At 38.6% G+C, this 27,878-nt stretch overlaps 1 protein-coding gene across 7 annotated transcripts in view; it reads right to left on the bottom strand.

The window, feature by feature from the left end:
- Positions 1-834: 834 nt before the first annotated feature.
- The window catches only part of CEP126 (centrosomal protein 126), a 97,097-nt gene continuing 70,053 nt past the window's right edge, over positions 835-27,878 (bottom strand). For 3 of the 7 annotated variants that reach the window (XM_064375356.1, XM_064375359.1, XM_064375360.1), the window contains 4 exons: positions 27,658-27,867; positions 21,703-21,767; positions 14,576-14,628; positions 835-4,381 (listed from right to left, as the gene is read on the bottom strand). In XM_064375356.1, coding sequence (XP_064231426.1) covers positions 4,255-4,381; positions 14,576-14,628; positions 21,703-21,767; positions 27,658-27,867 — 455 coding nt within the window. In that variant the 3' untranslated portion in view covers positions 835-4,254. The remainder of the gene's footprint in view (positions 4,382-14,575; positions 14,629-21,702; positions 21,768-27,657; positions 27,868-27,878) is intronic. The other 4 variants (XM_012454971.2, XM_012454951.3, XM_064375357.1 and 1 more) reach the window with 3 other exon arrangements.

Below are 27,878 nucleotides of genomic sequence, written 5' to 3'. Positions count from 1 at the left end.
GAATTCTCTGTATATGTCCAACTTCAATCTAGCACCACAAGTTTTATTCTAGTATTCCCCCTTTCTGGGAAAGACAAAATAACAGAAACAAAATCCAGATCAGTGGTTGCTCAGGGCTGTATGAAGGAATTTTTGGCGTGACAGGGCTGTTCTGCAGGGTACGGTAGTGGTAGGTATACAACACTATGCATATGTCAACACCCACACAATTCTACAAAGAGTGAATTAATAAAATTAGTAAACCATCACGACTTAGGAGGCTAAGATAGAAAGGTTGTTTGAGGTCAGGGGTTCCAGTCTAGCCCAGGCAACACAATGATATCGTACCTCTTAAAAAACAAGTAAAAAAAAAAGGCTGAGGATTGCAGTGCATGCCTTTAGTCCCAGATACTGGGGAGGCTGAGATGGGCGTGTCTCTTGAGCCAGGAGTTCGAGGCTGCAGTGAGCTGATTTTGCCACTGCACTCCAGTCTGGGAAGTGAGACCCCTAACTCTTTTTTTTTTTTCCCCCAGTAATGGCTATAAGCAAAGACCCCTAACTCTTAAAAAACAGCAACAAAAACCAAACAAAACCCTACCACAGTGAAGGGGGTGGAGAAGAAAGGAGCTGGCCTTAATAACTTTGGAAAACTGTGTGTTGACTGTTTACACAGTAATAGTCAGTAAGATTGGGGATGAAAAGAATGATATAAATGCTGTTCTTTAGTTGGTAGTTTCTCCTAGGTATGTGGATTAGCAATTCTGAAGCGAATTTTCACGTATACTAGAGTTAAATTAGTGCATGCATTGTGGCTAATGAATGTCAGGTTTCTCAATGTCAAAGAAGATACAAATAAACATTTTGGGAATTTTTATTTTAAAAATTTACAGAGATATAAAAACTAAGTCACATTTAATTATACATTTAATGAATCATTTTTATTGTAAGGGGTAAATTACATGAAATTGACAAAATTTAGTACATGTAATAGCTATCAAAATACATACGTGTGTGTATATTTATATATGCATACAGTACGCTTTTCGCAAACAGCTTCAACATTCATAAGAAACACAGACATAGTCATTCTGGTGCACTATGGATTTAAAATAAGGTCATGGTAATCCTTCCTGATGTCAATTTTAAAATGAAGACTAAATTTTTCTGACCAGTTATTAGAAGCCCTACCTCTCACAAATGTGTTTAAATTTTTCTTTCGATTATTTGATACCTTCTGCCCAAGAGATTCTATCTCTTTTTTGTTGTTGTTTGAGACAGGGTCTCGCTCTGTCACTCAGGTTGGAGTGCAGTGGCATGATCTCTGCTCACTGCAACCTCTGCCTCCTGGGCTCAAGCGATCCACCACCTTAGCCTCCCCAGCAGCTGGGACCACAGGCATGCACCACCAAGTCCAGCTATCTTTTTTTTTTTTTTTTGTATTTTTAGTAGAGACGGGGTCTTGCCATGTTGCTCAGGCTGGTCTTGAACTCCTGAGTTCAAACAATCCACCTGCCTTGGCCTCCCAAAGTGCTGGGATTACAGGTTTGAGCCAGCAAGACTGGCCTGAGATTACTCTCTCATAAGAAGTTTCATAAGTTCTTCCACTGAGGAAAGTGATGCTTTCTTTGATTTTCTCTAAATTTACTTCTTCACATTTGAAAGGAGAGTCTTTTTCCTTAGAAGTTGAAGATGCAGTGTGAAAGGGCATTTTTCTTTCTTATATTATTAAAAAAAATATATATATATTTTGAGACAGTCTCATTCTGTTGCCAGGCTGAAGTGCAGTGGCATGTTCTTGGCTCACTGCAATCGCTGCCTCCTGGGTTCAAGTGATTCTCCTGCCTCAGCCTCCTGAGTAGCTGGGACTACAGGCACGTGCCACTGTGCCCAGCTAATTTTTACATTTTTAGTAGAGCGGAGGTTTCACCATGTTGGTCAGGATGTTCTCCAACTCTTGACCTCATGATCCGCCCACCTCAGCCTCCCAAAGGGCTGGGATTATAGGCGTGAGCCACTGTGCCTGGCCTAAAAAAAGTTATTTTTTAAAAATAACATTTTTATATTTTATATAGAGATGGGGTCTTGCTACATTGTCCAGGCTGGTCTCAAACTCCTGGGCTTAAGCAATTCTCCTGCCTTGGCCTCTCACAGTGCTGGAATTACAGGCATGAGCCACTGTGTCCAGCCAAAAAGTGTTATTTTTATTACATTTTCAGTTTTCACTTTTATAGCATGCAAAGTGCTATTCTCTTTCACTTCAATTCACAAAGGATCTTTAGTCTTTGTCTTTCCACTTTGGTCACTTTTAATGAACCCACCTTGTATCTACTAAAATTCTGAAGGAGTCATGGGCAGAATTGCGTAAGAATTCTGGTCATACCACAGTTTCATAAAAGGACAATGTCATAATGTGCAAGTTCTAGTAACATGCAAATCTTACCTTGTTTCACCAGCTTACTAGTTAGGCTTATTTTATTTTTTTTTTGGCCTATTCCGACTTTGGATTTTAACTATTTTCAACTATCTTTTGCTTGTAGAGGCATTCTTTGGCTCCTAAGAGGCATTAAAGTGAGGGATTATTAACGGTGAACCTAGTTTGGCATGCAGGATGCTGCTGTGTACATGTATACTAGTGTATATCAATATAAACCCTGGTCTTTTTTTCTTTTTTTAAATCAAAGTGAGTTTTCACCTGAGGTGCTTGGAATGATTCACAAACAACTTGGCACACTCTCTGGCCCACTTACCCCCATTGAAATGTTATTTTATAAATTACACCTTATTTCACAGAATTTTTTCTTGACAGTATAAAAAATTCTCAAATATTTTCTATAGGGGCACACAACTTTCTATTTAAAAGTCTAAGCACTAAATTTTCTGTTGCCTTCCTAAATCCTACTTTTATAATTAAAAATAAAGGAAAGCACAAATGTTTCCTTCATTGGGTCTATTTTTCCACTAATTTTCTTCATTTAAAAGTGAATTCATTTTCTGTTTTCTCTCATTTCATTGAATAGTTCCCATTTCTACCAAAATGGAGGCGGAGGCTGTGATGGCAGAAAGAACATGGGTTTTAGAACCAGATAAACCTGAGTTTGAATCTTGATTCTGTTACCATAGGTAGCTATGTAGCCTTGGGTAAGTTTAATTTGTTTAAGCCACCAGTTTCTCATCTGGAAAATGGAGACAAAAATACCCATGGTTTGGGTGACTGGTCAGATTAAATAAAAAATACACGCACAAAATTTGGTACATAGTAGGCATTCAACATGTTAATACATTTCTCACTACATCAAGTGTTTCAAAACTAATTATAGGGAGGAACCAAAATTTAGTAGTGTTATTAATAAAAGGCCACATAATATGTTTTCTTAAAACTCTTAATTTCTAATTTTGATTCAATACCTTTTTTTTTTTGAGACAGGGTCTCACACTGTCACCCAGGCTGGCATGCAGTGGTGAAACACAGCTCACTGCAGTCTCAACCTCCCAGGTTCAAGTAATCCTCCTGTGCTCAAGCAATCCTCCCACCTCAGAACCACCCCTCCACAAGTAGCTGGGACTATAAGTGCATTCCACCATGCCTGGTTAATTTTTGTATTTTTTGTAGAGACAGGGTTGCTCAGGCTGGTCTTGAACTCCTGAGCTCAAGTGATTAGCCCACCTTGGCCTGCAAACTGCTGGGATTACAGGCATGAGCCAATGCCCCTGGCTTGATTCATAGCATTTTAATGAAAAATTTCATGTTTTTTCTGTATGCCAAAGTGCCATGTATGAAATTTGGAAGAGTCAATGTAATTTACAGCCACAGGAAGGCCTCCTTTCACCATACAAAAAGGTAACTTTGCTTGATGGCTGCCGCCAAGGGCCATTTTGTGGGATGTGGTAACTTTAGGAGTATTTATTACAGTGATATGGGCAATTACAAAATCAAAATATGCCATACTTCATAAACATCAGCAAGTTAGAGGTTTAATAGAAATAAAGAAGTTTAATGAACAGAAATTTTATTTAATATATATTTCAACATGGAATCTATAAGCTGCAAAGGAGCACTGGGAATTCTTCAGAAAAATGTTTATTTGTTCTACTCACAAGCTTCATCCTTGTGGCATGTATTCAGAGCTAGGTGATGTCCTGATTTTTGTTCAGGCAGGCATAATGTAGTTCATGGTATTCTCAGAACTCTGTTAAACTTCACTGCTTTGTTAAATGTCACTGCTCACAAAATCTGAGTTAGGACGAATGTTCATGAGGGTTGTTGCTCACGTTTTCCTATGGGTGGTTTTCACAAAACGATATGCATCTAGTCCTAGAGAAGTACATGAAAGGTCTTCTTAGACGGATTTGGCTGGAATTATCTCTTGTCTCTGCAACTGCTGGTTCTATCTTCTCTCTTCTCCTGGAAATCAGAAAGAAGACACAAAAATGCAAACACATGCCAAAACACTGCAGCCACAAACCAGGCTGGCATGTCAAATAGTGGCATATTCAATACATCCTGGCATAATTCTCTCAGGTAATGATTTTAAGGTTGGAGAGGACTTTATAGATTATTTACTTCAACCCTTACGTTATTTTCATCAGTACCTTTGTACTATAAGAGGTAAAATTCTCATTTTGAAAATGTCCAATTTTACAATTTCATTAAAAATTCAGTGTTCACTGGGAGGCAGAGGTCGCAGTGAGCTGAGATCACGTGCCATGGCACTCCAGCCTGGCAAAGGAGTGAGACTCCATCTCAAAAAAAACCAAAAAATCAGGGTTCAGGCCCGGTGCAGTGGCTCATGCTTGTAATCCCAGCACTTTGGGAGGCTGAGGCAGGTGGATCACCTGAGGACGGGAGTTTGAGACCTGCCTGACCAACATGGAGAAACCCCGTCTCTACTAAAAATACAAAATTTAGCCGGACATGGTGGTGCATGCCTGCAATCCCAGCTATTAGCGGGGCTGAGGCAGGAGAACTGCTTGAATCCAGGAGGTGGAGGCTGCGGTGAGCCAAGATCGAGCCATTGCATTCCAGCCTGAGCAACAAGAACAAAAGTACATCTCAAAAAAAAAAAAATAAATAAAAAATTCAGGGTTCAGACCAGGCGCGGTGGCTCACACCTGTAATCCCAGCACTTTGGTAGGCCGAGATGGGTTGATAACTTGAGGTTAGGAGTTCGAGACCAGCCTGGCCAAAATGGTAAAACCTCATCTCTACTAAAAATACAAAAATTAGCCGGGCGTGGTGGCAGCGTGTGCCTGTAATCCTAGCTACTGGGGAGGCTGAGGCAGGAGAAACACTTGAACCTGGGAGGTGGGGGTTGCAGTGAGCCGAGATCGTGCCACTGCACTGCAGTCTGGGCAAAAGGCCAAGACTCCGTCTTGAAAAAAAAAATTGAGGGTTCAAAATGAAATGATAAATTGTAACTTATTTGCACCTGCATTTAAAGCTCTTTATTTTAAATTTTCTTCTAGATAAATTCTAGGTACCAAGAAATCTCTATAGTGTTGTATAGCAGAAATGGGAGTTCTTGGGTATGAACTTGTGAAAACAATGTCTGATGGAACTAATGATGAAAGAGCTGGGAACCCACTTAGGTAGGCATGTCAGAAGGAAACCTATGGGAATGCTAGCCCCTGCTTCCCTCTCCCTCTTCGTCCTGAATCTGTTTCATTTAGGCCTTGGAAGTTCTTTTCTCCTTTTCAGTCTATGAAATAGTCTTCATTTGGCTAACTCTGAAGCTTTTTTCAGAATTTAGAATGTTGTTCATCTCCCCTATGTTTATATACCTGTGAAGTTAGCGCTTTTTACACTGATTTATGAGAGACCGCTTATTTTTACATTTCCTCTGTTAGACTGTATCCATCAGGAAAACAAAGCCATTGTAAGAATTATGGGACTAAGGTATTTATTATAGGAATTACATTTTACCAAATATGGGAGGAGCTGGGAAAATGAAGGTCTGGAAAAGGAAAATTGGAGGATTAGAGTATAAGGGGCAAGGGATAAAAATCTTGCCTGCTTTACTGTGGCGTGCCAGTCGGGATCAGAGAAACAATGACTGAGCAGGCTGTTTGATGCACTGGTGTGGGTAAACAAATAGAAACTTGCAGGGGAATCTGATAATCCAAGCATGCCCAAGCTGCTGAAGTGGAACCATTAAGTAGGAGCTTGCTGGGGAAATCTATGGAAACTGCTGAATGTGGAAAAACTCTGCTTTTCTGAAGCTACTGTCTTCAGGTCTGCAGCCTAGTCCCTGGTGGTGGGCCTGGGGCTGCTGTTGGTCAGCAGAGTCTGTAGTCATGAAGATGCTATAGAGTGGAGAAGAGTGAGCTGCTGGCACTTTTGTATTTGCCCATCACTGTGACTGACCATGGTGATCTTCCAACAATAATGGCTTCTGGTCACTTCTGCCTTCTTCTTTTGTGGCCAAAATTTCTGTTTTTTTCTTTTTTTTGAGACGGAGTTTCGCTCTTGTTACCCAGGCTGGAGTGCAATGGCGTGATCTTGGCTCACCGCAACCTCCGCCTCCTGGGTTCAAGCAATTCTTCTGCCTCAGCCTCCCAAATAGCTGGGATTACAGGCACGCGCCACCATGCCCAGCTAATTTTTGTATTTTTAGTAGAGACGGGGTTTCACCATGTTGACCAGGATGGTCTCGATCTCTTGACCTCGTGATCCATCCACCTCAGCCTCCCAAAGTGCTGGGATTATAGGTGTGAGCCACTGTGCGCGGCTGTGGCCAAAATTTCTAAACTAGAAATGTGAATCCTAGCCTTAGCAAAGTTGGGTATTTTGTGATCATGATGTATTCTTAGAATGTAGCAAAGTTTCTGGCACACAGACAGTACTTAATATTTAATAAATGAAAGAAAAAAATGGAAGACCATTTATACACTGCAAATGAGAAGCAAAGCAAAATTTGTCTGGCTAACTTTTTGTATTTTAGTAGAAATGGGGTTTCACCATATTGCCCAGGCTGGTCTTGAACTGCTGAGCTCAGGCAACCTGCCCCCGTTGGCCTCCCAAAGTGCTAGAATTACAGGCATGAGTGACTGCGCCGGCATTATGCTTATTTTCATTTCTACTCATTTCAACATCCACATAGACAATCCATCCAGTATCTCAGCAACTCAATTTCTTGGCCTCAATGATCTTATCTTTATATTGGCTTTCCTTCCTTTCCTCCTTCATATCCCTTGTCATTCCAATAACAGTACATAAGTTCCTTACCACAGGTTGCTTTCTGAGAAACCGAGGCTGAGACTCTTGGCAAAAACTCAACCCTGATCATATCTAACCACTCTTTTAGATGAAATGACAAAGGGTAGTGCAAAACACAAATACCTCAAGTTTCTCTATTACAATTCATTGTCCAGCTCTGTGGGATAACTTTCACATCTTCTTTCCCCTTACTCACTTGATTAATTTGCTTATTTAACCAAAAATAAAAGCTACTACAAGAGAGCCCCTCCATATTTCTACTACCATGTCTTTAAATCTACCTGCTTCTGTACTCACAGATTTGTCCTCCTTGCATAGTTCTATGTGAGGCCAATTTCTCCCCTTCCACTAAAGCTCAATCCCCATTACCTACACAAAGACTGTTCCTACAGATATGGTTCTCTCTTGATCACTTTTAATTACACACAGTTACGCTAATATTTTTTTTTTTTTTGAGGCAAAGTCTCACTCTGTTGCCCAGGCTGGAGTATAGTGGCATGATCTCAGCTCACTGCAACCTCTGCCTTCTGGGTTCAAGCGATTCTCCTGCTTCAGCCTCTCAAGTAGCTGGGACCACAGGCATGTGCCACCACACCCAGCTAACTTCTGTTATTTTTAGGAGACATGAGGTTTCACCATGTTAGCCAGGCTGGTCTTGCACTCCTGACCTCAGGTGATCCACCCACCTTGGCCTCCCAAAGTGCTGAGATTACAGGTGTGAGCCACCGCACCCAGCCAGATTCAATTTTTGATCTTTGACTGCTGACAGCTTTTAAGCCTCACCTCTCTCTTGTCCCCTCTGCTTTATATCTGGGCATGCTAATGAGAAAGCCCAGGTGCTTTTTCCTTTGGCTTTGGCAGGGGATTCAAATCAGGAGATTCAAGCCCCAGCTTGCACTTAGGAACCCTCAGCCCAGCCCTGTGTAGCTTCTAACTGCAATAAAAAGACCCAAACCAGTCTCCTTTCCTTGATCTCTCAAGCCATTTCAGACCTGCTGTGAAGGCCTGACCTGCTGTCCCCAAGGACATCGGTTATGTTAGTAACAAAGCTTTTCATACTTTTTTGGTGTGTGGGTTTCATTAGTCTCTATATGTGAACCAGATTTTGGGTATGAGTCCATCTGCTTCTAAAAAGGAGTTACAACATTATAATATCTCCCACCTTAAAAAAAAGTCTTAGCTAGGATTTAAGTTAGATTGTTTCAACAGAGATTAAAAGTGGCTTAAATAAGATAGTTTATTTCTTGCTCACTTAAAAGTTCTAGCTGGTGTGGTTACTCTGCTCTATAATGTCAGCAGGGTCCCAGGTTTAATCTAGCTTGCTTTTGTACCAGCCCTAGCTATGACCTATGACTGCATGGTACAGTGATATACCTCAAGTCTGTATTCCACCCAGCATGGAGAAAGAAGTAGGAGAAAAGGGCATTTTTTCTTCTCCACAGCTCTAAACTTAGTCATATAGCCATTTTAGCTATAAGAGAGGCTGAGTAACATTGTTTTTATTCTGGTAGCTAGGAACCTGTAAAACAGATGTTATTACTAGAAAAAAGGCAAGAATGAATATTAGAGGACAACTAGCAGTCTCTGTCCCCCAAATTTCCCTTGACTCTCATAGTAGGCAGAATAACCTCCCCCACTCCTCCATCCCAAGATGTCCACTTTCTAATCCCAGAACCTGAGACTATGTTAGTTTACATGGCAAAGGGGAATTAAAGTTGCCAATAGAATAACGTTTGCTAATCAGCTGATCTTAAGACAGATATCCAGGATTATCCAGGGGGTCCCAATATAATCATAAGCATCCTTAGAAGTGGAAGAGAAAGGCAGGAGATCAAAGTGAAGTGAGAACAATTTGACCCACTATTAATGACTTTGAAGATGAAGAAAGGAGCCATGAACCAAGGAGTGTAAGTGGCCTCTAAAAACCAGAAAAGGCAAGAAAACAGATCCTCCCCTTGAGGTTCCAGAAAGGACCACAGCCCTACTTATACACTGATTTTAGTACAGTGAGTCTAGTATCAGACTTCTAATTTCCAGAACTGAAAAATACTATTTAAAAATACTATTTGTGGCTGGGCACAGTGGCTCATGCCTGTAATCCTAGCACTTTGGGAAGCCAAGGTGGGCGGACCACAAGGTCAAGAGATCGAGGCCATCCTGGCCAACATGGCGAAACCCCATTTCCACTAAAATACAAAAGTTAGCTGGGCGTGGTGGCACAAGCCTGTAGTAGCAGCTACTTGAGAGGCTGAGGCAGGAGAATTGCTTGAACCCGGGAGGTGGAGGTTGCAGTGAGCCGAGATTGTGCCACTGCACTCCAGCCTGGCACCTGGTGACAGAGCAAGACTCTATCTCAAAAAAAAAAAAAAAATACTATTTGTGTTTTTCAAAAGCAGCTAAGTTTGTGGTCATTTGTTATAGCAGCAATAGGAAATGAATACAGATTTTGTGTTGGAAATGGGGTGATACTGTAATAAATACCAAAAAATGTGGATGTGGCTTTGGAATTAGGCAATGGGAAGAGGCTAAAAGAATTTTGAGGAGCATGATAGAAAAAAACCTAGATTGCCTTGAATAGATTGTTAGTAGAAATGTTGATGTTAATGACTCTGCTAGTGAGGACTCAGGAAAAGTGAAGAGCATGGTAGAAAAAAAATGTTATTTTGGAGAATACATAGTCATCATGAACAGACTATTGGTAGAAATATAGATGTTTAAGGTGCTGCTAGTGAGGCATAGAAAAAAATGAGAAATGTTAATGGAAAATTGAGGAAAGAGTACTTTTGTTATAAAGTGACAGAAAGCTAGTGAAATTGTGCCCTGTAGTTATGTAAACAATGAAATCGGACATTTAGCTGAGGATATTTATAAGCAAAGTATTGAAGATACAGCCTGATTATTATTGTTATTTCTTCCTCTTCTTCTTCTTCCTTCTTCCCTTTTTCTTCCTTCCTTCTTCCTTCCCCTTCCCTTTCCTCCAGCTCATCCTTCCTCCTCCTCCTGAGTATTCTGAGTCTTGCTCTGTTGCCCTGGAGTGCAGTGGCATGATCTCGGTTCACTGCAACCTCAGAGTGCAGTGGCATGATCTGGTTCACTGCAATCGCCACCCCCTGGGTTCAGGTGATTCTCCTGCCTCAGCCTCCTGAGTAGCTGGGATTACAGCATGCGCCACCACACTTGGCTAATTTTTGTATTTTTAGTAGAGATGAGGTTTCACCATGTTGGTCAGGCTGGTCTTGAACTCCTGACCTTGTCATCCACCTGCCCCAGCCTCCCAAAGTGCTGGGATTACAGGCGTGAGCCACCATGTCTGGCCCTGATTTCTTCTTGCTGATTATGGTAAAATGCCAGAAGAGACAGATTGAGAGAAGAACTGTGAAATGAAAAGGAAATACGACTTGATGATCTCAGAAATTCCCAGCCTAAAAAGACTGCAAAAGATGCTAAAATTGAGATTCACTGTCAGAATAGAAATAGCCAAGGATATGGCTATAAAGTTTGTTAATACCACAAAAAGATCAAAAAGTTGAGTGTTCAACTACAAAACAGGCCTTAAGGAGATTTAGCATGTGACTTATAGATGACCTCAGCGATCTCAGCAGAGCCAAATATAGAGGTATGACTATCTGAGAGGGGCCTCTTTTCTAATGAATTCCTATAACATATTTAAGAGACCCACAAAGTTTAGGAAAATTTTATATAATCAGAAACACTGTCATCTTCGGCCAAAAAGAACAGAGAGAGTATAAAAGAAGGCTGATACTCAAAATTCTACAGGCAGATAAGCTAATAAAATGACTCCTCTGCAAACATATGCTACCTTTTATTTATTTATTTTAAGAAATGATGGCCCAGAGAGTGGAGCCAAGAGCTAGAAGGTAAAACCTTGAACAATAGAGCATTATTTTCGGACTCTGAAAACAAACAAGTTTGGAGAGATTTAGAAATGTCATTGTCTTTCACTGTCTCTCTTTTAAAGTGCCAATGTCTTTAACTGTTGCCCTATGCCTGTCCTGACGCTGTATTTTTGGAGCAGGTAACTTGGTTCTTAAATTTCACAGGTACACAGATAGAGAGAAACTATGCTTTGGGATGGATTACACCCAGAGCTTCATTCATACCTGGTTTAGCAAATGAGATGTAACTGATGGGATTTTTAAATTTTGAGTTGATAGTGTAAAGGGATAAAACTTTCAGAGACCTTGCGATGAAGTTAATGTATTTCATACTTGGGATGGACATCTTTCTTTAGGAGCCAGAGGGTGGATTATGGTATACAGCCAGATTTTACAGGCAGACAACATGCTAATAAAATGACTGATAATGTTCACCTTTTAATACCCACAACCTGTGAAATATGTTAAATTGTGGGGATCGCTCCAGCGTTGAGACCACTCGGTGTCCCCGCCATAATGGAGCTTGAGCCCGGACATGTTTCTCACCCCCTGGAAGCAGTCGAGACCAGTGAAAGAGAGATTTAATAGAAGTTTGAGTTTGCAGAAGCCTATTTCTGGTCCACTGACCTAAAATGCTGGGTGAAGGCTGTGTGGTTTTACTAGGCATTGTTTCTTGAAGTACCTGCTCTGGGCTAGTTTTATGACTTTGTTTACCCTCTATTGATGGGTCCCATGCTTGTTCCTGTGACTGCTATTTGCAGTTAATGGGTCTATCGCCTCTCTGATGACTTGCATAGATCATTAACATTTTAACTATAGGTTTCCTCACCCTGATAATGAGACCCACCTCCATGACTTGATTGTACCCATTGTGTGACTTGATTGTACCCATTGTGTGTTTTCCGCTGCCTAAGCGCTGCCTAAGCTTGTAGCCGGATGGCTCTCTCTTCCCTTTATCAAGATAATGGCATCTGTTCTGATAATTGGGACTAAGAATGCTTATGTAAATGAGGTGGGGCAAAGAATGTTCCTGTAAAATGAGGTAGGAAAAGATATATATACTAACTCAGTGTACAATAAAGTCGCTGGTTTTAGGGCCAGCCCTCCAGACTCCAGCTGTCCTGTCTTTTCTTTTCTTCCGCGCACTCTCTCTTCCAGGTATTGGGACCCTCTTGCAGGTCGAGAGACCCCGGCAGACGTGCCGTTCTCACCGGCCCCCGACATTAAATAGCATATTAATTTCTTATGGCTGCTCTAACAACTTACAATTTAGTGGCTTAGAGCATCTAAAATTTATTATCTTACATTTCTGAAAGTCAGAAGTTTGAAGTGGGTTTCACTGGGCTAAAATCAAGGTGTTGGCAGGGCTGTGTTACCCCTATAGGCTCAAGGAGAGAATATGTTTCTTTGTCTTTTCCTGCTTCTATAGACCACCTGTATTCCTTGGCTGGGATTCCTTCTTCCATGTATTAGTCTGTTTTCATGCTGCTGATAAAGACATACCCAAGACTGGGAAGAAAAAGAGGTTTAATTGGACTTAACAATTCTACATGGCTCAGGAGGCCTCAGAATCATGGCAGGAGGTAAAAGGTACTTCTTACATGGCAGTGGCAAGAGAAAAATGAGGAAGAAGCAAAAGTGGAAACCCCTGATAAACCCATCAGATCTTATGAGACTTATTCACTATAATGAGAACAGCACAGGAAAGACCAGCCCCCATGATTCAATTACCACCCCTGGGTCCCTCCCACAACACATGGGAATTCTGGGAGATACAACCCATGTTGAGATTTCATTGGGGACAGGGCCAAACCATATCATTCCACCCTTGGCCCCTCCAAATCTCATGCCCTCACATTTCAAAACCAATCATGTCTTCCTGACAGTCCCTCAAAGTCTTAACTCATTTCAGCAATAACCCAAGAGTCCACAGTCCAAAGTCTCATCTGAGACAAGGCAAGTCCCTTCTACCTATAGGCCTGTAAAATCAAAAGCAAGCTAGTTACTTCCTAGATACAATGGGGGTACAGGTATTGGGCAAATACAGCTGTTCCAAATGAGAGAAATTGGCCAAAACAAAAAGGGGTTACAGGGCCCATGCAAGTCCAAAATCCAACAGGGCAGTCAAATTTTAAAGCTCCAAAATGATCTCCTTTGACTCCAGGTCTCACATCTAGGTCATGCTGATGCAAGATATGGGTTCCCATGGTCTTGAGCAGCTCCACCCCTGTGGCTTTACAGGGTACAGCCTCCCTCCCACTGCTTTCATGGGCTGGTGTTGAATGTTTGCAGCTCTTCCAGGTGCACGGTACAAGCTGCTGGTGGATCTACTATTCTGGGTTCTGGAAGACAGTAGCCCTCTTCTCACAGCTCCACTAGGCAGTGCCCAGTAGGGACTCTGAGTGGGGGCCTCCAACTCCACATTTACCTTCTGTATTATCCTAGTAAAGATTTTCCATGAGGGCCTTGCCCCTGCAGCAAACTTTTGCCTGTGCATCCAGGAGTTTCCATACATCTTCTGAAATGTAGGCAGAGGTTCCCAAACCTGAATTCTTGACTTCTGTGTATCACCAAGCTCAACAGCATGTGGAAGCTGCCAAGGCTTGGGGCTTCCACCCTTTGAAGCCACAGCTCAAGTTGTACATTGGCCCCTTTCAGCCAAGGTTGGAGTGACTGGGACACAGGGCACTAAGTCCCTGTGTGCACTAAGTTCCCAAGCACACAGCACAGGAACCCTGGGTTTGGCCCACAAAACCATTTTTTCCTCCTGGGCCTCCAGGCCTGTGATGGGAGGAAATGCTGTGAAGGTCTCTGATAAGGCTTGGAGACATTTTCCCCATGGTCTTGGGGTTTAACATTAGTCTCCTTGCTACTCATGCAAATTTCTGTAGCAGGCTTGAATTTCTCCACAGTAAATGACTTTTACTTTTCTATCATGTAGTCAGGCTGCAAATTTTCCAAACGTTTATGCTCTGCTTCCCTTATAAAATTGAATGCCTTTAACAGTACCCAAGTCCCTCTTGAATGCTTTGCTGCTTAGAAATTTCTTCCACCAGATATCCTAAATCATCTTTCTCAAGTTCAAAGTTCCATAAATCTCTAGGGTAGGAGCCAAATGCCATCAGCCTCTGGGCTAAAACATAACAAGAGTAACCTTTACTCTAGTTCCCAACAAGTTCCTCATCTCCATCTTAGACCATCTTAGCCTGGACCTTATTGCCCATATCACTATCACCATTTTAGGCAAAGCCATTCGAGAAGTCTCTAGGGAGCTCCAAACATTCCCACATTTTCCTCTCTTCTTCTAAGCCCTCCAAACTGTTCCGATCTCTGCCTGTTAGCCAGTTGCAAAGTCACTTCCACATTTTTGGGTATCTTTTCAGAATGCCCCACTCTACTAGCGCCAATTTACTGTATTAGTCCATTTTTATGCTGCTGATAAAGACATACCCGAGACTGGGAAGAAAAGAGGTTTAATTGGACTTACAGTTCCACATGGCTGGGAGGCCTCAGAATCATGGTGGGAGGCGAAAGGCACTTCTTACATGGTGGCAGCAACAGAAAAATGAGGAGGAAGCAAAAGCGGAAACCCTTGATAAACTCATCAGATCTCATGAGACTAGTCACTATCATGAGAATATCACAGGCAAGACCAGACACCATGATTCGATTACCTCCCCCTGGGTCCCTCCCACAACACTTGGGAATTTGGGAGATATAATCCAAGTTGAGATTTCAGTGGGGACAGACCAAACCATATCATTCCACATTCAAAGACAGAAGGGTGGCCTCTTCAAATCTCTCTCTGACTCCCACTGACTCTCCTGCCTGCCTCTTGCATCTATAAGGAGGACCCTTGGGATTACACTGGGCCCAGCTGATAATCCAGGATAATATACCCATTTCAACATCATTAACTTAGTCATATCCACAAAATTCCTTTGGCTATGTAAAGTAACACATTTACAGGTTCCAGGGAGGAGAATTTGGACTTTTGGAGGGACTATTATTCTATCTACTACTTTCATTTTGCCTAACTTTTAGGTATATTACCACAAAGTTACCAAGAAAATCCTATTATTTTTGTACTCTCTCTTGAGCCCATTACAATTAGGTTTTTGCCCCCAAATTTTACTGAAACCATTATTGTCAAAGCTATAAATGTCCTCCAGGTAGCCAAATCCAATAGGAAATTCTGAGTTTTCATCTAACTTAAACTTATTATCAGCTTCTGACCCAGTTGAGTCCTCTCTCCTTCTAAAAACAATTTCATGCTTGATTCTTCAGAATTCTTTTCAATCTATGTTCTTTTTCCAGGTGATCTCATCCAATTTCCTGGCTGTGAATACCATTTATATGCTGACAATTCCCAAGTTATATATGCAGCCAGTGTCTCCCCTCTCAATTCCAGACTTGTGTGTCTAACTTCCTTTTCAATATCATCATCATTATGTGGATAACTAATAAGCATATCAAAACCTAAGAATTGATTTTCAACACCCACCTTCTCCTCCCCTTGTATACTTTATGTCAGTAAGTGGTTCCATCATTCACACAGCTACTCAGGCAAAAAACTTTGGAATCATCCTCCATTCCTCCCTTTTTCTGTACTTTATATCCAATCCAGCAAAAAATAAGGATTTCAAAATGTATTCTGGAGGCCATTATCCTAAGTAAATTAATGTAAGAAAAGAAAACCAAATACCTCATGTTCTCATACATGGAAGCTAAACACTGAATACACATAAAGATGAGAACATAGACACTGGAGACTACTAGATGAGGGAGGGAGGTAGGCATGGGCTGAAAAGCCACCTATTGGGTATTGTGCTCACTACCTGGATGATGGGACCATTTGTACCCCAAACCTCAGTATCATACAATATATTCATGTAACAAAACTGCACATGTGCCCCTTATAATCTATAATAAAACTCAAAATTATAAAGAAAACTATATATGTATTTTCCTACTTCTTGTTATCACCAACATTATTAATCTGGTACATGCCATAAACTCTCACTTAGATTACTGCAAAAGCTCTTTAACTGGTCCTCCTCTCTAGATACCTGCCATCTCCTTCCCTCCCCTGGTGTATTCTTCAGACACTAGACAGGGTGATTCTTTTAAAAGGATTAAGCATGCTTCTGTATCAGGTCCTTTGTGCTCATTCCCTCTAAGTAGAATGCTGGTCTCTAATTACCACCCAAGTTATCTCCCTTACTTCACTTAGATCCTCTGCTCAAATGACACCTTCTCAGAGATCTTCGCTGACCACTCTACCTCTCTATCTAAAACAGTACTCCCATCACTCTCTATCCCCCTATTGTGCTCTAGTTTTCATTTCACTTATAGCTACCTGAAAGTATCTTTATATATATTTAAAATCTGTACTCCCCACTTAAATACAAATTTTCCATGATGGCAAATTTGTTTTTAATCTTCTATTATTTACCTAATGCATAGAATGGTACTTATCACGTGACACAGGCTTGATACACTGAGTGACTGACTATTTTCTCTTTTATTCATTATTTTGATTTGCCATTATGTATGTGCCTGGACTATTTTAATTAATAAGAGTACAGAAATGAATGACAATCTCCACTTTTCAGAGCTCTTGATCTAAAAGAAAAATATATGTACACAAATAAGTTCAGTTCAGAACATAATTTGTATAGAAGAGGCAGTAGAGAGGATTATTTTAAAAAATTGAGAAAGTTCAACTGGAACAGGATTTAAAAGAATGAATAACATCACACAGATGTAAATAGAGTGTGAGATGAGGGAGCCACTCCAAGTCAAGAGTATAGTGTATGTACAGGCAAAAAGGCATGAAACAGCAGGTTTTATTTAGGAAACTATAATTAGTTTGGATTATTAGAATACTGGTATGGTGGGAAAGGTGATAAGGATGATGTATGCAGGAAGGACCCCAAATATTAAGAGCCTTATATGCCATGCTAAGTGGTATAAATTTTCTTCAGTAGCTGAAGGAGAAGCTCTGAAAATTTTCAGATGGGATTAATATGATAGGTTTTCACCCTGGCCATTTCATTCACACTTTAGATATGCCCTTATAAGTAAGAAATTCAGCTCCAGATAAGAGCATGAAGTAGCAATAGTTGGGGGGAAAATAAAAGTATGCATGAGGCTATCATAATTCTATGAAAAAAATTTTTAAGATGATACAACTTTTGACTTTGCTTCTATATTTCAAAAGGAAATCTGTAATATAAATCTGGTTTCCCAAGTAGACATTCCTATTGGGAAAAGAACATACTGATCAGGCAAATCCAGTAATCCAGTGGGATTGCAGCTTATTTTTTATTTTTACCATTCCAATTATTGAGTTGCTAGTGTGGTTAGTTTTTTCAGACTAATTGCTCCTGGAAAAAATGGTAACACTGATTTCTGAACATGCAGAGTTGGTAAGAGCCCTGGTAACATTTCCAGAGTATAGAGATCCTGCAAAGACTTTAACACATAGCTTTACTAATTATGTGGGATGTTGTTAATCACAAATTTTTTATACCACTGGATGAATATTTAATTGAATTTATTAGAAATTTCCAAAAACTATGTTTTACAACCATAGCTAGTACATAATACCTATCCTTTTATTTTTAAATAGAATGGATTTATACCCAGTAGCATTCTCGCTGAAAACAATAATATATTTCTATTCATTAAAATGTATTTATCAATAACATATATAATAAAGTAAACCAGCATGAATATAAACTAGTCAATGTATCTCTATTGCCTGTGTTATGATTTGCCTTTACTTTATGGATATAGTGTTTTAAATAATTATTAAATGCATAAATATGATATTCACAGGAGATTCTAAAAATGATTCCATTTGATAGTTACTGTTATATTCATCGGTATTTTCTTTGCAATCTGGATCCAACATCAGGAGATAAACTGGCCCTTGTCTGGGTGTTCTGTAACATAGTGTCAGAATATCCTTTTACTGCAGTATTCATAGACTTAATAGATTTTGATAAGGCTAAACTCATAGTTCAAATTCTCAAATGCTACGTGTACCAATCTCAACAAAACTGAGTACTGTTCTATGTAAGGCATCATGCTACCAATAATTCATGACCTTCACTCCTTGCTATTGGTAAGATGTGTGTAAGAAGCACTATCATAATCAGCTGTATAAATGGTCAAAATTTAATAATTTTATTTTATAAAGGAAGCACTTGGAACCCATATAACACCCTAGGGGTAGTTTATCAATATATTTTGGGCTAAAGAAGAAAGTTGCAGGGTAATTATTAAAAATTCTTTAAATTTATTTTATTTAAAAAGTAAATAAAATAGTCTTGCCAAAAAAAACCCAAAAAACAAAAACGAAAAACAAACAAAAAATACTCTAAAATGCAAATCCTCCTTCCAAGATCCACAGTTTTTATTTTATTGAAAATCATAACCTAAGCAAATGCAGGATGTCCTGCAGCTACCCTTGTATACTCGAATATACTGTTTCCAAGTGTTATCTCACTAAAATAAGAATCATCATCATACATTATGATAATCATGATCATGATAAATAATGATTACATAAGTGATAAGTGTCATAACTGACAGAAAATTGTCACAGTTAAAATTCAGGCAAAAATCATCACTGTAAAAATTGCTTAAATTGCTGAACTGGTGGAGATGAAGAACTGTGAGAAAAACCAAACTAGTATCTAAAAAGTAGCTATGAAAACATCAGGAGTTAAAGTAACTGTTGCTAAAAGAGTTATGTCTAAAAATGATAGCATCACACATGCTGAAGGCCATTTTTGTTCTTGGAACCATAATAATAAGCTTCATGAGAGCAGAAACAGCATATTTCTTACTATTATCCACTATTTTACACAGAGCATAGCAAGACCCTGAAACACAGGTAATAAATATTTACATAAAACCAGGTAATATGAAACATAGTATTCTTGTATAATCTTACTTTTTCCTTTCAAAATTTTAGAACTGTGGGCACATGATGAAAAACGATTGAGGAAGTATCTAATTAAGTCTCTAACAAAACATTTCTTTGTTGAATACCTAAATTGAGAATTGTAAGAGCACAGGTAATAAGTTTGAGGACACCCTTTCTCTCCTATAAACTCGTGTCCTAACCTCCAGTTAGATAACATTTCATCCTTCTGTAATTTCTTAAGAATGTTCCTTACATAGTCTTATCTTACCTTGTATTATGATTATTATATATATTATCCATGTGTATGTCTTTGTCCCTGTTAGACTGACAATTCTTAACTGTAGTGCTGATACTCATTTATATTTTTACCAGAACCCAGTGCCAAGACAAAAAATAAAAAAAAGATTCAGTAACGTCTAGTTTTAACACCCCATGTTCTCACTCGTAAGTGTGTGTTGAACAATGAGAACACATGGACACAGGGAGGGGAACATCACACACCGGGGCCTGTTGTGGGGTGGGAGGAATAGCATTAGGAGAAATACCTAATATAGATGATGGGTTGATGGATGCAGCAAACCACCATGACATCTGTATACCTATGTAACAAAGCTGCATGTTCTGCACATGTATCCCAGAATTTAAAGTATAATAATAATAATAATAATAAAACCTCTCAAGACATGGAAGAGATATGGATCCTTGCCAATGTACACTTCTTAGCAGTTTTTCAATTAGGATACACATCTAAAATTATTTGAAGATTCGTACACTCATACCTGTTTCTGCTCCTATGACTGACGAAAATACTCTGGATATAAAAATGTTTATTTTCTGTAGACAGCCCAGAAATAATGTTGTATTCCTATAACCATCCGATCTTCAACAAAGTTGATGAAAACAAGCAATGGGGAAAGGATTCCCTATTCAATGAATGGTGCTGGGATGACTGGCTAGCCATGTGCAGAAGATCGAAGCTGGACCCCTTCCTTATACCATATACAAAAATCAACTCAAGATGGATTAAAGACTTAAACAAAACCTAAAACTATAAAAATCCTGGAAGGTAACCTAGGAAACACCATCCTGGACATAGGCTCTGGCAAAGATGTCATGATGAAGACACCAAAAGCAACCGCAACAAAAGCAAAAATTGACAAATGGAATGTAACAAACAAAAGAGTTTCTACACAGCAAAATAAACTATCAACAGAGTAAATGGACAACCTCCCAAAATACTGGGAGACAATATTTGCAAACTATGCATCTGACAAAGTTCTAACATCCAGAATCTTAAAAAAAATTTTTTTGAGATGGAGTTTCGCTCTTGTTGCCCAGGCTGAAGTGCAATGGTGTGATCTTGGCTCAATGCAACCTCTGCCTCCCAGGTTCAAGTGATTCTTCTGTCTCAGCCTCCTGAGTAGTTGGGACTACAGGTGCAGGCCACCATGCCTAGCTAATTTTTTGTATTTTTAGTAGAGACAAGGTTTTACCATGTTGGCCAGGCTGATCTCAAATTCCTGACCTCAGGTGATCTGCCGGCTTTGACCTCCCAAAGTGTTGGGATTACAGGTGTGAGTCACCATGCCTGACCTAATACGGAGAATCTACAAGGATCTTAAAATAAATTAACAAGCAAAAAACAACCCCAATAAAAAGTGGGCAAAGAACATGAAGAAACATTTTTCAAAAGAAGACATACATGTGGCCAACAAGCATATGGAAAAAAGCTCAACAACACTAATTGTTTGAAAAATGCAAATCAAAACCACAATGAGATAGCGTCTCACACAAGTCAGAATGGCTATTACTAAAAAGTCAAAAAATTGCAGATACTGGCAAGGTTGCAGAAAAAAGGGAATACTTATACACTGCCGGTGGGAATGCAAATTAGTTCAGTCATTGTCAAAAGCAGTGTGGTGATTTCTTAAAGAACTTAAAACAGAAGTACCATTCAACCCAGCGATCCTATTATTGGGTATACGCCCTGAAGGAATGCAAATCATTCTATCATGAAGACATGCAGGGGTATGTTCATTGCAGCACTATTCACAAAGACACGAAATCAACCTAAGTGCCCATCAAAGGTAGATTGGATAAAGAAAATGTGGTACATATATACCATGGAATATTATGCAGCCATAAGAAACAACAAGATTATGTTTTTTGCAGCAATATGGATGGAGCTAGAGGCCATAATCCTAAACTAATACAGGAACAGAAAACCAAATACCACATGTTCTCACTATAAGTGGGAGCTGAACTTTGAGTACACATGAATACAAAGAAGGGCACAACAGACACTGGGGCCCACTTGAGGCCATGACAGGTAGGAGGAGGGAACTGGGTACTCTGCTTATTACCTGAGTGATGAAATAATCTGTATGTCAAACCCCTGTGATATGCAATTTACCTATTTAACAAACCTGCACATGTACCCCTGAACCTAAAAGTAAAAAAACTTAATATTCTAACCTTTAATTTTTTTTAAATGAGAGAATATTTGCATAATTCTAATGAACAGTCTTATAATAAAAAGCTGATTGAGGAGAAAACCTCTATAAACCAATCTCAAGAAATATTAATATTAACACGGGGTTCTTACCTGTATTGATATGTATATAAAATCAGAAGTTTCCTAAAACAAGAAGAAAAGAGCTTCTTCGAATACTTACCAGAAGTGGTATTATTTGTAAAGTATTTTTGATGGATGGGTTTTTGCAAATGTTTTCTTGAATATCTGAAATAATTATACCACAATACCAAAATAATGCAGTTACATATATTGAAATAGAAGAATGACTAAATAATCAAATATTAAATTCTGGTGTATCAAAATATTCAAAACTGAGTAACAGCCTTTTTTCCTATCAGCCCCAGAAATAGTCTTTATGCTTCTATTAGATCCAAAAATGAAAGTAATTTGATTAGAAACAATTACATAAAGCTTATGTTGATAAAAGAGAATTCCTTGTACTTTGATTATTTTATAACAATAAGAAAAATAATTCAGGCAGAATCTTTTACATGGAGCGTTTAGACATGAAGATGTATCAAACAAAAATTTAAAAAATTCTCCAATTACTGACTTAAATTTTTAAATCTTTATCTGCATAATTTTACATCTTAAACTCATAGCCTTAGTTCCCTGTTGCTTTCATAATTGTAGCTCCCTACTTTTTATTAATATATTATTTTAAAATTTGGTTTTAATTTAAAAATACATAGAGTATTTAAAACATATATGCATATTTTAATTCATAATTATAAAGCTACTGTCTGTGTAACCACCTAGATTAAGAAATTTGAACGTTATCACTACCTTAGAAGCTTCCTGTCCCTTCCTGCCTCCACAATGCCCTATGGATCTCATTCCCTTCCCTCACCCAAAGAGGTAATCAACCCACTATACTGCTTTGTTTGTAATTTTAGCACATATTATTTTGCAAGGATGCAAAATAGTATTTAGTTTTACCTGTTTTTAAACTTCACATAAATAGAATTGTACTGTCTTTATTCTCCTGTGATTTACATTGTTTTTGCCCCAAATTATATATTTTTAGATTCATCAATGAACATGTGTGTAGCTGTAGTTTATTTTCTTTATGTTTTTCCTCTTGCTGTTTCAGTTGGGAAAATTTCTACTGACCTATATTCAAATTCACTGATTCCTCAGCGGTGTCTTGAGGCTAATAATGAACACATATGTAACACTTTCCATTTCTGTTATAGTACTTTTCTTTCTCACATATCTGTCTCATAGTTTTCATCTCTCTGCTGAAATTCTCCATCTGTTCATGCATGTTGTCTGTCTCGCTCATGTTATTCATCTTTTCCACTATAACCTTTAACATATTAGTCATAGCTATTTAAATAACCTGTCTGACAGTTCTAACATCTTGATCATCTTTGTATCTCATTGAATGCTTTGTCCCTTGATAGTGTTTTTTTTCTCTTACTCTTTTTGTATGTCTCCTAATTTTTGACTGAATGCTGGATATGACTTTTGGAATACTGGGAACGGAAGTAGATAGTATTTGTGTCTGGAAATGAGTATATCCACTTCTGCTAGGTCATTGGAGTGTATGTGTGTATGTAGCATGTATGTATAGATGTTTAAAAACTTTGTAGGGGGAATTTGAACTGCCTTTTTTTTTGAAACAGGTTCTCACTCTGTTGCGCAAGCTGGAGTGCAGTGGCATGAACACGGCTCACTGCAGCTTTGACCTCACTGGGCTCAGGTTATCCTCCCACCTCAGCCTCTGGAGTACCTGGGACCATGGACATGTGCCACCATGTCTGGCTAATTTTTGTTTTTTTGAATTTTTTGTAGAGACAGGGTTTCACTATGTTGCTTAGCTGGTCTTGAACTCCTGGGCTCAAGCGATCTGCCTGTCTCAGCCTCCCTGAGTGTGTTTGGGTTTTGTTGTTGCTGTAGCCAACTACAGTACATTACTAACTTCAAATTCCTTTGGTGTTATTTTGTACTTATGCAGGGGTCTTGGAGAGTCCCTCCACCCCTTGAAATGTTCCTGTTCTGTCCTCATATTTTGGCCCTCCTGCATGTGGGCACAGTAGAAGGGATCTCTCTCTATGCTCTTGCCCATCTCCCAGTAGTAGATTTCTGTTATTTGTTACTTGGTACTTGTTGATCTGGTAGTGGGCAAGTAGGGTAATTTTTCTCTTGTCCTGGTCCAGGCTCAATCTTAAGCAGACCCTGTGTGCCCTCCCTTTCTCCTGCTCCTCTTTCCCATGACAGTTAACTTTGCCTTGTATCTTTGGTAGGTTTTGTGCAAAAGAATTTTAGACCCCCTCCTCCAACAGTAGGATACCTCTAATAGTTTTGGTCCAGAAATGTTTCTTACCCCTCTCCCAGGGGTAGAGTCTTTTTTCCTTTACTTTTTCCCTATGCCCACTAACTCTTCACCTGTGCCTTGAGAGCAATTAACAAGGTATGCTTCCTCTGTCCCAGATGGCCTTTATAGTGCAGGGGGAATTGTTCTGCATGGTGGGCGGGGCGGGTGTACTTCATGCCTTTCCTACAGCAGTGGCTGCTGCCCTTTGTCAGGCCTGCACTACTGAGAAAGCGTTTCTCTTGTCTCCTGCTCTGCCTCCAATTTTTCTCATGAACACTCAGTGTAGATCCATGGAGAAGAATCTGAGTAGGTGTGAAGTTCCTTTGTGCCTATGGCTCCCAGAGGTTCTACATCCTCGCTGTAGTCCACATTCATCTTTTAGCAATTTGTTGAAAATTTAAACAGAATTTCTAATATCAACTTGTATGGAACTTGACACTTCTCTCATATTCTCCCATGGGTGAGAAAATATTCAAGACCTGTCTCTCTTTAGATGTTTCTGTGTTTCCCTGGATGCTAGACTACTTGGTTGTGATGTGACCTCAGCTGTGTAATTGGCTCAAGGAAAGTTATACTTTTGTCATTTATCTTTTATTGTTCTTAGAAAAGGACTGATAAATTCTGGCCTTCTACATTTTAGGCAGAAATAGAATCCACACACACAAAACACAGACATATAGTATGTGTGTGGTTCTGAACCACAGGTGATTTTTGCCACCCAGGGGAAATCTGGTAATGTCTGGGAACACTTGCTTGTCATGATAGGGAAGTGTTATGGCATCTAGTGAGTAGAGGCCAGAAATGCTACTGAACACGTTACAATGCACTAGACAGTCCCCCACAATAAATAAAGAATTATCCAGCTCAAAATGTCAACGGTGCTGAGGTGGAGAAACCCTGATAGATACATAAAACATTTCTATTATTGTTCACATCTAAATATTTAAAAATTCCTATTATGATATTTTTTTCTTCAGAATCATGTTTTATTTAGAAATGTGTTTCTTAATAATTATCTTTTGGTTAGATTTTAGGTAAATTGCATTGTGGTTAGAGGATGTGGTCTGTGTGACTCCGATCTTTGAAATGTGTTAAGGTTTGTTTTATGATCATATATATGGTTCATTTTATAAAGGCTGTATGTGTACTTACAAAGAACGTGTCCCTCTGATCATGTTTGTTAATCATATTCAATTTTTATACATCTACTTGATTTTAAAAATCTACTTGCTCTATCAGTTACTGACAATGGCATGTTAAAATCACTCACCATGGTTAAAAATATTTTACATATTTTGAGGCTATGTTCTTAAGTGCATATAAAAATCTTATGTATTTCTTCTGCATTAAAACTTTGCTCATCATAAAGTGCTCTTTTTTTATGTCTAATAATCCTTTCTACTTAAAAGTGAATCAACGCAGCTTTCCTTTGGTTAGAACTTGCTTGGCACACCTTTTCCATCTTTTTTTGCTTTCAGTTTTTTAATAGTCTTATATTTTAAATGTATTGTTTATAAACAGAATATACTTTCAATGTAAAGTTCCACTTAACAACCTCTTTTAATTGCAGCGGTTATTACATTTACAGGTATTGTAAATATATTTGTACATATAATTTTATAGTATTTCTTCTATGTTTATTTTTCTCTCCTCTGTTGCTTTATTTCTGATTGATTTGTCAGTTTTCACAAACCACTTTCCCTTCTCTACCAGTTTGGGAGTTGTATATTACATTTCTAGTCCTTTATTTGTGACTCTAGTAATTATCACAGGCATACTTCAATTATCAATATCTAAAATTCATCTATGACTTTAAACAATTCCCTAACAATATAAATATCCTAGTATACTTTAACTTCATTTATACCCTCCCAATTTGCATATTATTATTGATAGGTATTTTCATTCTAAGCTTTTTCTCTTTGAAACATATACTACGTTTTTATATTTATTGTTTTATGCAATGTTTGTTGAAATTTACTCTCTCATACTGTCCATCTGAGGTTAACTGCACTTTCTGTCTGGTGAACTGCAGTTTGAATTTCCTTCAATAAGTCTGCTGTTAACAAAGTCTCTTGGTTTTTGTCTGAACATATTTTTAATTCACCTTCCTTCTTGAGAGACATTTTCATGTTAAGAGGGTGTTAAATTTGAAAGTTACTTTCTCTCAGCACATTGGACACACTGTCAATATCTCCTGATTTTTTTCATGGTTTTCTGCCTTTTTCGTTGCTGATTAAAATTAACTGTGATGTATCTTAGTGGTCATTTCATAAAACTCTGAAATGTGTTGGGTTGTTGAATCTGTAGGTTGGCATTGCTCAACAAATTGAAAAAGTTGTCAACCATGATCACTTTAGATACTGTCTCTGGCCTTTCAGACCTTTTTATTTACTCTTTTGTGTCTTTTAAGCTCTATATCATATTTTCTATCCCTTTATCTCCCTAAAATATATTGTGGATAAATTTCTTTGATTCATATTCTAGTTTACTAATTCTCTTGTCAGATGTCTGTAATCTTGTGGTTAAACCATCTACTGAATTCTGTGTTTCAGTTATTATATTTTCAATTTGCAGGCATTCTATTTGGGCCCCTTTTCACATCTGTTTGCTCTTTCTTTATAGTTTCTTATTCCTTGCATGTTTAAGTTTAAAAATGACTGCATTTCTGCATTTTAAAACTCATTTCTGATAACTTTAGAGCATATAAGTATAGTTATTTATAGTTTGTGCCTGGTAATTTCATTACCTAAATCCTTTCTGGGTCTTTTTATTCTGCCTGTGGATTCTTTTGACTTTTTTTTTTCCTGGTGCCTTTTTCCTTAAGGATTAAGTTATTTGCTTTTATTTTTTTTTGTTGTGGGCTGCTCATTTTCTTTGGATTTTACTTGTGGTAATTCTTTGAGGACTGGATATAGGTCCAGAAGATATATAAATGTACTTTTCCCAAATGTTTTGGAATACTACCAGTTTGGGATCATACTAAATTAAATTCTTTGCTTGAGATCTTAAGAACTACTCAGGTAATATGAGTATGGGCTGTAAATTAGTGATACTTGTACTAGACTGTGATTCTACATTCTCAGGGATCATTTTTCCTCTGTCACTCGCTCAATACTGAAGTTTAAAAAAATGCAATCTTTTTTTTTTAAAGAAAAAAGTTCCCTCTCCCTGTGCTGCCTCCTCTGTGTATATATGTGTGGTGCGCAGCTCTTTGGTTGGCCCAGCTTTATGGTGGAAGGATCTTCTATGAGACTACTCATCTTGAGTAGGCCTGTTCCCGTTTTTCTATGAGGCCATGAAAAGCAAAGTTCAATTTCACTCTATGAGTTAAATACCCTCAGGACAAAAGCTAGCTGCAGCACTCTCCTTATCTTTCTGAGTTTTTATCTACATTTTGTTCTTGGTCTCAAGAATTTCTTACATTCTTACTAGCTCATCACTATATTGCAGGTTTTAAAAATACTTAAGAATCTATAATTGTTTTGATGGATGGTCAGTATAGACACGTAGCTTGCCCACTGCAGAAACAGAAGTCTTTTCATATATTTCTAAAAGACAGATAAATCTGCCAAAGAAGTTGACATCGTCACAAATGATATGGCATACTTGAAATAGTATTCAACTATATTCTGAATTGTTATGCGCTCAATTAAGTAGTTGGTAATATGAATACATTTTGTATTTTTCTTTTCAATTTTTAAATTAAAGTTTAAATTAAATTGTCTAAGTGCAAAATGCAGTATTTCTTAAGAGGTGTTCTTCCATACTTACAATGTAGTCTTTCATTGAGATCATTAAGGGACTCTAGAATCTTCTGTTCTTCAGCTGATATTGTGCAGATGTTGAATTGCTGAGTTTTATTTAAAGGCAGATTTGATTTCTGTATCTGTTTGCTATTCCTGACAGTCAGGATCTCATCCTCAGGCACTGATGCTTTCACTAAGTTTTCAGCCATCAAAAACTCAGAAGTACTATCTGAAACTACAGAAACT

Source organism: Aotus nancymaae, unplaced genomic scaffold, assembly GCF_030222135.1.
Source record: "Aotus nancymaae isolate 86718 unplaced genomic scaffold, 86718_ANA_hifiasm-v0.15.2.pri h1tg000012l, whole genome shotgun sequence".
NCBI lineage: Eukaryota > Metazoa > Chordata > Mammalia > Primates > Aotidae > Aotus > Aotus nancymaae.
The sequence above is the reverse complement of the archived record's forward strand: the minus strand, read 5'-3'. Positions and strand labels throughout refer to the sequence as shown.